The sequence below is a fragment of the Rhinatrema bivittatum genome, chromosome 3, assembly GCF_901001135.1.
Source record: "Rhinatrema bivittatum chromosome 3, aRhiBiv1.1, whole genome shotgun sequence".
Lineage (NCBI taxonomy): Eukaryota > Metazoa > Chordata > Amphibia > Gymnophiona > Rhinatrematidae > Rhinatrema > Rhinatrema bivittatum.
The window spans coordinates 259,910,054-259,924,064 of NC_042617.1; the positions used below are offsets into that span (position 1 = coordinate 259,910,054).

General features: G+C 45.4%; 1 protein-coding gene across 6 annotated transcripts in view; it reads right to left on the reverse strand.

Moving 5' to 3' along the window:
• The window catches only part of LOC115087389 (pre-mRNA-processing factor 40 homolog B-like), a 205,569-nt gene that overhangs the window by 104,844 nt on the left and 86,714 nt on the right, over window positions 1-14,011 (reverse strand). For 4 of the 6 annotated variants that reach the window (XR_003855511.1, XM_029594513.1, XM_029594514.1 and 1 more), the window contains exons 12-15: window positions 10,718-10,847; window positions 10,155-10,219; window positions 9,231-9,395; window positions 3,184-3,292 (exon numbers count right to left, since the gene is read on the reverse strand). Coding sequence is in view for 5 of the 6 variants with exons in the window: in XM_029594513.1 (XP_029450373.1) it covers window positions 3,184-3,292; window positions 9,231-9,395; window positions 10,155-10,219; window positions 10,718-10,847 (469 nt within the window). In the remaining variant the exon portion in view is untranslated. The remainder of the gene's footprint in view (window positions 1-3,183; window positions 3,293-9,230; window positions 9,396-10,154; window positions 10,220-10,717; window positions 10,848-14,011) is intronic. The other 2 variants (XM_029594517.1, XM_029594515.1) reach the window with 1 other exon arrangement.

Sequence of the window (14,011 nt, forward strand, 5' to 3'; positions counted from 1 at the left end):
GATTTATGGACCACTTCGCCTCTTGACATGTCCACTGACCTTGCGCCAACCGCGATTGGCAAACTGTCCCCCAACCGGAGAGGCTGGCATCCGTCGTCACAACTACCCACTGGGGGTCCTCCAGGTCCTCTCCGCGACATAAGTGCTTGGGGACCAACCACCATCCGAGGCTGGCTCTGGCGGGGTTCATGAGCGGTAAAAGGTATCTGGAACTCTTCTAACTTGGGATCCCAGCGGGAAAGCAACGTCCTCTGCAAAGGTCTCATATGAGCAAATCCCAGGGGACCAACTCCTGAGTAGATGCCATAGAACCAAGAACTTGCAAGTAGTCCCATACCTTGGGCATCGGTAGGGCCAACAGCTGCTGAATCTGAGTCATCAGCTTGTCTATCCGCTCCTGCAGGAGGAAAACTTTGCCGACAGCCATTGTTAAAAATCCCATTTGTTTACAATTTTCGTGGAGGATGCAGGCTCCTAGGAAATCCAACCCCTGGGACAGGACCAGCTGGCTCTTGGAGAAATTGACGTCCCATCTGAGAGAATGAAGACGCTGCAAGACCGAGCGAACTGCTATCTTGCAAAACTCCTCCGACCGCCCGAATGAGCCAATTGTCCAAGTAGGGATGAACCAAGATCCCTTCCTGCCTGAGAGCCGCTGCAACTACTACCATCACCTTGGTGAAGATGCGGGGTGCCGTCGCCAATCCGAACGGAAGCGCTTGGAATTGATAATGCTCTCCCAAGACCATGAACCGCAGAAACCTCTGAAGATGTTCTCAGATCCCTATGTGAAGGTAAGCCTCCATCAGATCCAACAAGGCCAAAAATTTGTCTTTGCGGAATGACAACTTCTATGGGCTGTTAGGGGGTTGGGATCGGCCCACCGGTAAATCCCCCTACTCACCGGGTTGAGAGTCTCCAGGCAAGCAGGCTCTCGGGGTATCAACCCCAGCCGTGCCTACTACCAAGGGGAGGAGGCTGCCACCCCTTGGGAGGACTTGTATTCATTTTTTTTTGTTTGTTTTCTTTTTTTTTTTTTTTTTTTTAACTAATTGATCTAGCCAGAGGAAATTAAAGATACAAAGACCTCTGCTAAGGAAAGCTAAGTAAAATCTACTTTTTTTTTTTTTTTTTTAAAGGATCAGGACCGCAGGTTCTGCCACCTTCATCTGCTGGAGACAGAGAAATACTGAAGGATCGCAGGTGGCACACCAGACTAAGAGGGGTGCCTTTCAAGTTTTTTCTCTGTCTCCATCTGCTGGAAGGGTGGTATAACCCAGCGGTCTGGACTGATCCGGGTACTTACAGGGAATCATGGTTTGCCTCATATTTAAGGGGAAGAATGTTTCAGGTGGCTAACTCAAACAATACCTTAGATTGGATTCATTTGAAAGCAGGAATTCCTCAAGGGCACATACTTTCAGCAACACTCTTTAATACTTAATATTTACTTATTGTCTTTGGCTCCATTTTGCAAGGTGTATGCTGATGATATCCAGCTTTTCTTTCCGCTGGATGCTGACCTGAGTTCCAAATGCAGGAGGTGACCAATTGTTTAACTAATGTGCAAAATTGGATGTCTGCACATCAGTTAGTCTTGAATTTGAAAAAAAATGAAGCAATGTTAGTTTCTATATCACCTGAAAGTTATCCATCCCCTGGGATAATATATAATGGCACGTTAATACCTTTTAAAGACAAAGTTTGGAACCTGGGTTTTGAAATATTCTCCCTGTCTTATACCCATCACCTGAAAAAAGTGTTAAAAGCTGTTTTTTTTATAAACTTTGTTTGTTAAGGCACCTTAGTTATGTCTTAATGGCTTCGGATTTTAGAATTTTAGTACAGGCGTTTTTATTGACTTCAGTTGATTATTGCAATGCTCTTTTAGTGGGATTATCTAAACATCTATTAAGGGCCATTCAACTCTTGCAGAACTCAGCCATAAGATTTCTACTATGTAGTAAACCAAGAGATCATGTTACCCAATTATTACGTACGTTACATTGATTACCAATTGATCAAAGAATTTAAAAATCTTTTACAAGTTTTTAAAATATTAAAAAATAGTGGTCCATCTTATCAGTCAGTGCTGGTAACCAGATATGAACCTAAATAATCTCTACGTTCTGGACTTGACCATTTGCTGTCTCTGCCTTCAGTAAAGGAAATGCACCAAGCAGAAACATGTAAGCGAGCATTCTCATATATTACCCCGGTGTTATGGAATGCTCTTCCAGTCTCTCCCAATGATTGATGATATTAAACTTTTTTGCAAGCAGTTGAGGCCCAATCTTTTACTGAAACATTTGAACCTAATTAAGCCTTAGTTGTTCAAATTATCTACTGTGTACTGTTTTGTTTTAGCTTGCGTATTGTCAATTTATGTTTTAAATTGATATTGATGTTATTAAGTTCACAGCTTAGAACAATACATTTGTAGGGTTTATAAAATAAATAAATAAATACAAATAAGTAATACCTAAACTGAACCAGCACAAGGGAGCCAGCTAAAGCTGCTGTCGCCTACTGCATGTCACAACTTTGGCCCTCAAGAGCCACAAATAGGTGCAGTTTCAGGGTATCTAAAATATGCAGATTAACCTAGTTCTTGGACCAAGCATATGCACCTATACTTGACAAATATTCATTGTGGACATTCTTTCCAAATGCTTGTAATCCTTCAGGACCGGTGTGGAGAACCCCTGGATGGGCAGACTAGACAGACCGTATGTTCCCCCTGGATGGGCAGACTAGATAAGACCGTATGGTCTTTTTTTTCTGCTGTCAGGTTTCTATGTTTCTTTGAGTACATAATGCTCTTCTTCAAAGCTGATTCTCAGCATTCAGTGTCACCAAAACTTCATTTAGGGTTGGCAGTGCTATCTAGTGCTCAAAGCAGTGGTATGAACTTGGCACAGCCAGCTTCCATCCTATCACTGTTTCTTGCTCACTTGTTTGACTTTTCCAAGTCACAAGTCTCTGTGCTTCACTTTTCCTTTTAATCTTTATTACACCCCCCACCCCAGCATAAATGACCAAAGCCTTGCTTAGTACAGGAAAGTTCCTTCCTTTCTAAACAAGAGTGAAATATCTGAAAAGATGATGTAGAATGGGGTCTGGCTCTTGCTCCTCCAGTGACTCCAGAGCTGCTCTCAGCACTGCAGACATATACCTCCTCACCTTTTCCTTCTTTGCCAGGAAGAAGAGAACATCATCATAAATCTCCTTTCGGTCACGCTCTGGAACGACAGACCAAACTTCAAATTCTCCAAACATCTGCTCAGCTTTTCTACATAAGAAAACAGTGTAGTTAAAAATTCTGAACGCTACCGAAGGACTACTGCCCCAGACAATGGACAGCAAGGAGAAAAACAAGTAAAAAAAAAAAATAGAACTGGAACTGATAAAGAAATAAGTTTGAAAGAGACAAAATTACATAATCATTCATATAGAAACCAACTTTGCTTCCTTTAGTTAAAAAAAAGAAAATTGGTTCTTACCTGATAATTTTCGTTCCTGTAGTACCACGGATCAGTCCAGACTCCTGGGTTTTGCCTCCCCTCCAGCAGATGGAGACAGAGAAAGTTCTGACAGACTCTGCCATATATACCTGGGTGCCACCCACAGTCTGCCAGTATTACTCAGTGTCAAAGCAGCATGGCCCACAAACTAATTATACACAGGAACCATAAAGTGAACCAGATCACTAACCCCAACTGTGACCCGAACCCATGAAAATCGGGTAAACGAGACTGAATTGTAGACTAGAAATAAACAAACATCAAACGAGCAGACTCTCCCTTATTTCTCTGCTTCAGAACATGTCAGTATCAAACGGGCGGGATTCTGGACTGATCCATGGTACTACAGGAACGAAAATTATCAGGTAAGAACCAATTTTCTATTCCCTGTACATACCCGGATCAGTCCAGACTCCTAGGATGTACCAGAGCTCACCTACTTGGGATGGGATCTGGAGAGGCCCGCTCTCAGCACGCCTGCACTGAAACCACCCGCCTCCAGAGCCTGAACATCTAGACGGTAATGCCTTGCAAAAGTATGCAATAATTTCCATTTAGCCGCTCTACAAATCTCCTGCGGAGAAATCTGTTGACATTCTGCTCAAGAAGCTGCTTGCGATCTAGCAGAATGTGCACAAATGCCGATAGGCAAGGGTTTACCACGCAGCAAATATGCGGAATTAATCGCTTCCTTCAGATAACAGGCAATCGTAGTCTTAGACGCCATATTACCTCTTTTCGGGCCACTCCAGAGAACAAAGAGGTGATCCGAGACCTGAAAACTATTAATGACTTCCAGATAACACAACAGAGTTCTGCGAACATCCAACTTCCTCAAGTCCTTAGAGAGTGGATCCAACCTATCCAGATTGGAAAAAGACAGAAGCTCCACCGATTGATTCATATGAAAAGAAGATACCACCTTTGGAAGAAAGACACGCCAGAATCTGAAATCCTCAAGAAGGGCTCCCGGCACGACAAGGCTTGAAGCTTGGAAACTCTCAGAGAAGAAGAAATAGCCAACAGAAAGACTACCTTCAACATGAGATCTTTCAACGTTGCCCTCTTCAGAGGCTCAAAGGGCGGCTAACACAAAGCCGTAAGAACTAAGTTTAGATTCCAGGTCGGACAGGACGAGCTGACCGGTGGATGGAAATGCTTCGCTCCCCTCAGAAAACGAGAGACATCAGCATGCGCAGCCAACAGGGCACCCTGTATGGGACCATGCAAGGAACCAAGTGCCGCCACCTGGACCTTCAGTAACTACACGACAAGCCTTTTGCTAATCCCACTTGAAGGAAACACAAGATCTCTGAAATGGACGCATGAATAGGTACGATCCCCCGATCTACACACCATGACTCAAATACCTTCCAGGCAATTAATAAACAGATTTTAAAAGGACTTTTGGCTATTCTTCGTTTTGATTCCTCATGGCTTTTTTAGACCGTCTTCCTCTCAAATACCTTCCAGACACGAACATAAGATAAAGTCGTCGAGGTCTTTTGAGAATGCAACAGGGTAGACACCACCGCATCGGAATAACCTTTGCTCTTTAAACGCCACCTCTCAAAAGCCATGCCGCTAGACAGAAGCGATCTGCCTGTCAAAACAGACGGGCCCCTGATGAAGAAGGTTCGGAAGATATGGAAACCGCAGGGGATCTTCCACCGCTAAGTTGACTAAGTCCGCAAACCACGGACGACGCGGCCACTCGGGAGCCACCAATATCACCTCGGTCGGGTGGTTCTCCATCCTCCTGAGAACCTTGCCTATTAGAGGCCAAGGAGGAAACACGTACAGTAGAACAGACTTTGGCCAGGGCAGAGCCAGTGCATCTACTCCCTTTGCTCCTGTCTCTCTGCGCCGAGCAAAGAAGCACGGAGCCTTGGCATTCTTGAACGTCGCCATCAGATCCATGCACAGAGTGCCCCATCTGTCGCAGATGAGCTGATAAGCCTTGTCCGCCAACTCCCACTCTCCGGGATCGAGAAGCTGTCGACTTAAGAAATCTGTGTGAACGTTATCGACCCCGGCAATGTGAGACGCCACTATGCTGACCAGAATCTGCTCCGCCCAGGCGATTATTAGGCGAGCTTCCACAGCAACCGGCTGGCTCTTTGTTCCACCCTGGTGATTGATGTAAGCCACCATAGTGGCATTGTCTGAAAGTATCCTGACTGACTTCCCCTTGACCAGCGGGAGAAAAGCCTCCAATGCCAGCCGTACCGCTCTGGTTTCTAGACGATTTATTGACCACCGAGACTCCTCTGCCGACCAGCATCCCTGGACTGACTTCCGCAGACAAACCGCTCCCCAGCCGGAGAGACTGGCATCCGTGGTCACCACCGCCCAATCTGGTAACACTAACGGGACACCTCAACTCAGATTGTCTGAGATTAGCCACCACTCCAAACTGGATCGAGCGGATTCCATCAGCGGCAGGAGCAGATGAAACTGTTCTGACACTGGGTTCCAACAGGAAAGTAAGGCTGATTGCAAAGTTCGCATGTGAGCGAAGGCCCAGGGAACCAATTCCAGCGTTGAGGTCATTGAACCCAGCACCTGCAAGTAATCCCAAACCTTCGGGGAGTGTTTGGACAATAAGCGCCTCACTTGGCCTTGTAATTTGGCAATGCGGTCGGATGTTAGGAAAACTCTCCCCTGCCGAGTGTCGAACAAAGCCCCCAAAAAAGCCAATGATTGGGAGGGTAATAGCTGACTTTTGGCCAAGTTGACCACCCAGCCGTTTCCTCAATAAATGCAGCACCCACTGAGTCACCACCTGGCAAAGTGCTTCCGACTTCGCCCGAATCAACCAATCATCCAGGTACGGGTGAACTAACAGACCCTCTCTGCGTAACTGCGCCACCACTACAACCATTATCTTGGTGAGCATCCTGGGTGCCGTCGCAAGACCGAAGGGTAGGGCCTGAAACTGATAATGCTGACCCAGGATGGAAAATCTCAGAAACTTCTGATGATCAGGCCTAATCCCGATATGCAGATACGCCTCCGTCAGAGATGCCAGAAACTCTCCCAGCCGAACCGAGGCAATGACGAACCTCAACGTCTCCATCTGGAAACGAGGTATCCACAAACATCTGTTGACTCGCTTTAAGTCGAGGATGGGCCTGAAGGACCCCTTCTTTCTTTGGCATGATGAAGTAAATGGAGTAACAGCCCCTCCTTTGGGCTGAAGACAGAACTGGATCAATGGCGCCAATATCGATTAGGCGCTGCAGTGTCTGCCTTACCGCACGATGCTTTGTGGCATATCCGTATGGCGAGACAAGAAACTGAGGCTGCGGCCAGCGTGTAAAGTCTAAAGCGTAACTGTGTTTTATCACAGAAAGTACCCAGTGGTCTGTTTTGAGTTTGGCCCATTCCTCGTAGAACGGAGACAGCCTGCCTCCCCTACTGGAACAGAGGAATGGTCCGGCCACCCATAATTGTAAAGACTTTCTGGCTGGGTTAGACTGGGTGTTGCCTGGTCTCCCGAAACGTCGCCCCCGAAAGGACTGAGGCCACGATTGCTGTCTGCCAGAATTCTGACGAAAAGAAGGCATGGATGTTTGGGGCACTCTTGCCCGGCGACTTCCACGAAACCGAGTTTTAGAAGCAAAGGTCCCTCTGGACCTTGGTTTGTCTTCTGGCAACCGATGAATCTTATTCTCTCCCAGGGACTGGATCATATCCTCTAGCTCTTTGTCAAAAAGCAACTTGCCTTTAAAAGGCAAGGAACCCAACTGGGACTTGGAGGAAACATCCGCCAACCAATTCCACAACCATAACAATCTCCGGGCTTAAACAGCGGAGACCATAGATCAGGCCGAGGTCCGTAACAGGTCATAAAGTGCGTCCGCACTATAAGTAACCACCGCCTCGAGGTGTGCCGCTTGACGAGCTTCTTCTTCAAAGATTCATTTGCCTGTAGCTGTTATACCCAGTGAAGACCAGCTCTCAATGCGAAATTGCTACACATTGCAGCATGGACACAGAGTGCGGACACCTCAAAGATCTTTTTAAGCTGCAATTCCAGCTTTCGATCCTGTAGACCCTTAAGGGCCATCGCCCCTGTGACTGGAATCATGGTCTTTTTTGTCATGGCCGAAACTGCGGCATCTACCTTGGGAACTCAAATGATTTCCAAAGCCTCCTCAGGGAGCGCATAAAGCTTGTCCATTGCTTTTTGACTTTCAACCCCAAATCTGGGGTGTCCCATTCCCTATACAGGAGGTCCGTGGCAGAAAAATGGAAAGGAAAAGATGTGGGCGGACCCCTCAGGCCCAACAAAACAGGGTCCCTAGACCCTAAGCAAGATTCCTCCTGAGGAGCGTCAATGCCCAATTCCCCCAGAATGGAAGGAATGAGAGGACCTAGCTCCTCCTTTCTGAAGAGGCGGACGACCTTCGGGTCATCTCCCTTGACGGCATGAGAACCACACGCAGCTGCTGGTCTCCTTCGCCCTCTACCCCCCTCGGGGGCTGGACAGGCAAATCCTGCACATCTGGATCTGCCACATCGGAAGAAGTGTCCGTGTCGTCCTGCAGCACCCTGTGGAGAGAACTGAGGCGGGAGATTCCCCTCCCCCAGCACAAGCCATGTCACCGACAAAAAAGCCCCCAAGATGGCACCACTTCCTGCGCACAGCGGGAAAGTGCAGAGGGAAGGCGCCGGCAACTCCCCGATGGCCATAGCTACAGATCGCCCGTGAAGCATAACCCCCCCCCCGGTGCCTGCGGAGGAACCCTCACTGCTGGAGAGGCAGGCCGAGCATAAGCCGTCGCAAGACAAGCATGACCTCCCGGAGCCGCACATGCAACAAGCTGTTCTGCGCGGTATCGGGAGCCAAAAATAAAAACAATTCTTTTTTTTTTTTTTTACAAAGAGCCTGGCCGAACACAAACACATGCATCCCCCAACAGCCGGCAAAGAAATGAAGGAGAGCGCCGACCTTTTATTATTTTAAATTGGTATTAAACTTGCCGGTCCGTCGTCTTCGCGGGTCTGTGCCGCTGGGGTGAGTGATCTGGGCTCCCGGTATCACCCCAGGACCTGCTGCACAAGAGAGCTCTCAACCCTAGCTGCAGCTGCCTCACACCAAGGGGGATAATCCCTTCAGGACCTGCCGATCCCCTGGGAGGCTGCAGGACCCTCTCCGGCAAGCTGATCTGAAAAAAACTTTAAATCTAACTATTCCTTCTTTTTTTTTTTTTTTTTTAAGGGAACTTTATCTACAAAAGAAAAAAATCCTATACTACCAAGTAACCTGATTCAGACTGTGAGTTTGGTACCCCTACTATCTGCTGGAGACAGAGTAATACTGGCAGACTGTGGGTGGCACCCAGGTATATATGGCAGAGTCTGTCAGAACTTTCTCTGTCTCCAACTGCTGGAGGGGAGGCAAAACCCAGGAGTCTGGAATGATCCAGGTACGTACAGGGAATGATTGTTACTATAGATTCTCTCTGGTTACCAGTCCCATGCTACTCTTTGCCAATGCTACACAGCAACATGACTGAGTATCAAAAATTGATAGAAAACCAGGCCCTCCATAGTCCAGTAAAGAGTAGTGTAGAATAGTCACTGGAGGGAGAGAGGCTCTTTACCGACGGCATGTGCCGGGAGCTGTCAAAGGACCAGAAGTGTCTGCAAAGTCGGGTGGTGGGAGGCCAGGCACTGATAGCACATGACTGCGTGTACCTGTAGCGTGTGGTGGATGTCATCTTATCATGTTGTTCAAGGTAATGTTGCAGTTTTTCTTTGGCCTCCTTGGCCTTCAGCCGGGCTTCCTCTTTCTCTTCCTTCTCTCTCTGTGCCTTGTAGGCATTGAAAGCCTGCTTCTTCTCGCTCAGCTTTGGGAGGGCACTAAGTGGGAAGGAAATGGGAATTTTATGGGCCCTGAGGATTAAAGGCAGATTGTTTCCCTGAGCAATTCCCTCTCATGGTGCCTTACTGCATCATGCTGCAAGCTTCAGACTGGAATCCATGCAGAAAAAGGAAACATCTGCTCATACACACTGCCAGCCAGCTCACGTCTTTCAACAAGACGTCCTGAGCAAGTAAAGGGCTTACAAACAAGAAAATGCAATTCATTTTCTGTTCAAATGGGAGCAGAACACAAAAAGTATTCTCAGCATGTACAATCTCGACCCTCCACTACAGTTGTTGTTGTAGCAAATAGGTTTGGAGAAGACTATGTTGGTCTGTGATCCGATTGTGAAGTATTCACATTTCGTGCGGTCCTAAGCCTCTCGCAGGAGGCGGCACTATATGGAATGGTGCAGGAGCACAGACTGTGAAGTGCTCACACATCTCACAGTCCCAGCTTATCACAGCAAGGGGCATTACAGGAAATAATGTGCAGAGCAAGAAGCAGGGAATACCGCTTTTCCCCCAGTCTTTGGTAGAGAGCACTAGCTTTGGGGAAGCTCACAGCGCTGCCCTTCCTAACAGGTGGCACTGTAGAAATGTGGGGGAAGGAGTGCTTGCTCGATGAGGGAACTGTACTGGGTTTGTCTGCCTTGACCCTTCCAATCCAATATGGATATGTTATCCTCGCACCACTAGCTGAGAAATGCACAAATGTTTAGATCTTCTGTTAACAAGATCTCATGAGTTCCCCACCTGTATCGCAGATCATTAATAATCATCTTCATTGCCTGTTCCCATGATATATTGGAAGGAACACCCTACAATAAAGTACTTTAATTTAGAGGTAATCATTTTAATTTATTTATACTATTCACATCTTAATCACTATTTTTAACTTGAAACAAGTTTCCTTGGCCCTGATAAAAGGATTTTAACCTCAGGCTGGCCATACCCTACCTTACTCACTATCAGAAGCTAACATCTCCAGAATAGAGACCAAACACACAAAAAAAGTCTGTGTGCCAAAGAAGTTCAAGAGATAAAACCAGGCAAGTAAAGCAAGCAGGAACCCATAGGATACCAAGAGCATCAGATAATGAGTACTGCCCTATATTTACAGAAAACGTCTCTTCCCACTGTAAGTTAATCTCTCAGATCCAGGCCTCCCAATCCAGCTGAACAAATGCTCTCACCACCTTGAATGGTTGCCCCTCCTCTTCATCTACTTAGCTAAAGACCCTTCCTTCTCTTGAACGAGACCCTCGTAACAGTCGCCTGTTTCCAGACCGGCTCCTTTCCCTGTCCCTGTGAGGTACCTTGTCTTTCAGCAGCTGCTTAAAGGCCTGCTTTGCCTCCTCTTTTGTGCTCCAACTGTACGATTTATTTTTAGTTTCCATCTTCTCCTCCTCTTCTTCTTCCTCCTCCTCCTTTTTCCCTGCATCGCTGCTGAATCATAAAAAGCAAGCATATTTATTTATTTATTTATTAACTTTTTATTTACCGACATTCGTGAAACACATCATGCCGGTTTACAAAGAACTCAGGCGGGAAATACAATAAAACAATATAACATTAATAACAGAAACAAAATTCAGAATACAAAATGAACCAAAGGAGCGATAACAAAAAGGGGGGAGGAAGGGGGAGGGAGAGGTGGGGGAGGATAGGCAGGGGGGCAGGGCATGGGGGGGGAGGGAGGGGGAGGGGGAAAGGCATAGCTAGATGAAGTATAAAACAAATAGAAAATAGAAAAGAGGGAGACTATGTACAGTTGAAGTATGTACAGGTACTATTAACTTAAGTAGTCCTACGGAAGTGTTGGAAAACCGGCCGTATCAATTGGGCGACGGTATTCACTATATGATTCAAAGTAAATCACTGTTTCATATAAGCGCACTGCAGCACATAGCTGTTGGCACAGAGAATGAGAACAGAGTCCACAGGTATAAGGAAAAGTGCTAAAACAAGATGTAATACACACCATGTATCAGTCTCTTACTGCCAAGTCTTTATTTTGGAAATTCTTCAATCTCATTCCCATAGCTCCTGGAAGCAGTGGCATATGAACCTATGCTGGACAGGACTGCATATGGAATGGGATTTAATTGCTTCCTGCAATTATGTGTTATGTCATTTGTGAAATTACAGTTAATATGGATCAAATGGGAATCTAAGTCACATGGGAGCTCCCCAGGGTGGGGGGGAGGGGGAATTGCAGAAGAGCTACTTAATTTCAAAACCAATAACTTAACCATAAAATTTGTAGCAGATATAGGGGAAAGCCGACAGTCGCTCAGCAGCGCATGGTTCGGAGAGAGGTATCTTCAAAGGATACGAATGATGCATTAGAATTAGGGCATCCCGACAGTGAGGTTCCAATAATAAGAAAAGTAGTCCAAGTGCCTGTAACTAAAAACTCACCTGAGCTAAAACATTCTAACTTATCCCTATCAATTAAAAAGCAGAATAAAAATACAAACAAAAAACACACTTTGAAATGTTTGTATGCTAATGCCAGAAGTCTAAGAAGTAAGATGGGAGAATTAGAATGTATAGCAGTGAATGATGACATAGACTTAATTGGCATCTCAGAGACATGGTGGAAAGAGGATAACCAATGGGACAGTGCTATACCAGGGTACAAATTATATCTCATCTGGGAGGCGGGGTGGCACAGACTCCAACAGGATAAAGATCCTGCATGAGAATAAATGCACAATTGAATCTTTGTGGGTAGAAATCCCTTGTGTGTTAGGAAGAGAATAGTGATAGGGGTATACTACCGTCCACCTGGTCAAGACGGTGAGATGGACAATGAAATGCTAAGAGAAATTAGGGAAGCTAACCAAATTGGTAGTGCAGTACTAATGGGAGATTTCAATTACCCCAATATTGACTGGGTAAATGTAACATCGGGACATGCTAGAGAGATAACGTTCCTGGATGGAATAAATGACAGTTTTATGGAGCAATTGGTTCAGGAACTGACGAGAGAGGAGCAATTTTAGATCTAATTCTCAGTGGAGCACAGGATTTGGTGAGAGAGGTAATGGTGGTGGGGCCGTTTTGCAATAGTGATCATAATATGATCAAATTTGATTTAATGACTGGAAGAGGAACAGTGTGCAAATCCAAGGCTCTCGTGCAAAATTTTCAAAAGGGAAACTTTGATAAAATGAGAAAAATTGTTAGAAAAAAACTGAAAGGAGAAGCTACAAAGGTAAAAAGTGTGCAAGAGGCGTAGACATTGTTAAAACATATCATCCTATAAGCACAGTCCAGATGTATTCCATGCATTAAGGTGGAAGGAAGGCAAAACGATTACCGTCATGGTTAAGGGGGAAGGTGAAAGAGGTTATTTTAGCCAAAAGATCTTCATTCAAAAATTGGAAGAAGGATCCAAAAGAAGAAAATAGGATAAAGCATAAGCATTGGCAAATTAAATGTAAGACACCGATAAGACAGGCTAAGAGAGAATTTGAAAAGAAGTTGGCAGAGAGGCAAAACTCAACAGTAAAAACTTTTAAAAATATATCCGAAGCAGAAAGCCTGCGAGGCAGTCAGTTGGACCGTTAAGATGATCGAGGGGTTAAAGGGGCACTTAGAGAAGATAAGGCCATCGCGGAAAGATTAAACGATTTCTTTGCTTCGGTGTTTACTGAAGAGGATGTTGGGGAGATACCCATTCCGGAGAAGGTTTTCAGGGGTAATGATTCAGATGAACTGAACCAAATCACGGTAAACCTAGAAGATGTGGTAGGCCTGATTGACAAACTGAAGAGTAGTAAATCACCCTGACCTGTTCTGAAGGAACTAAAAAATGAAATTTCAGATCTATTAGTAAAATTTGTAACCTATCATTAAAATCATCCATTGTAACTGAAGACTGGAGGGTGGCTAATGTAACCCCAATATTTAAAAAGGGCTCCAAGGGCGATCCGGGAAACTACAGACCAGTTAGCCTGACTTCATTGCCAGTAAAAATAGTGGAAAGTGTTCTAAAGATCAAAATCACTGAACATACAGAAAGGCATGGTTTAATGGAACAAAGTCAGCATGGCTTTACCCAAGGCAAGTCTTGCCTCAGAAATCTGCTTCACTTTTTTGAAGGGGTTAATAAACATGTAGATAAAGGTGAACCGGTAAATGTAGTGTATTTGGGTTTTCAGAAGGCATTTGGCAAAGTTCCTCATGAGAGGCTTCCAGGAAAAGTAAAAAGTCATGGGACAGATGGCGATATCCTTTCGTGGATTACAAACTGTTTAAAAGACAGGAAACAGAAAGTAGGATTAAATGGACAATTTTCTCAGTGGAGGGGGTTGGGCAGTGGAATGCCTCAGGGATCTGTACTGGGACCCGTGTTTTTCAATGTATTTATAAATGATCTGGAAAGGAATACGACGAGCGAGGTAATCAAATTTGCAGATGATACAAAATTATTCAGAGTAGTTAAATCACAAGCGGACTGTGATAAATTGCAGGAGGACCTTGTGAGACTGGAAAATTGGACATCCAAATGGCAGATGAAATTTAATATGGATAAGGGCAAGGTGATGCATATAGGGAAAAATAACCCATGCTATAGTTGCATAATGTTAGGTTCCATATTA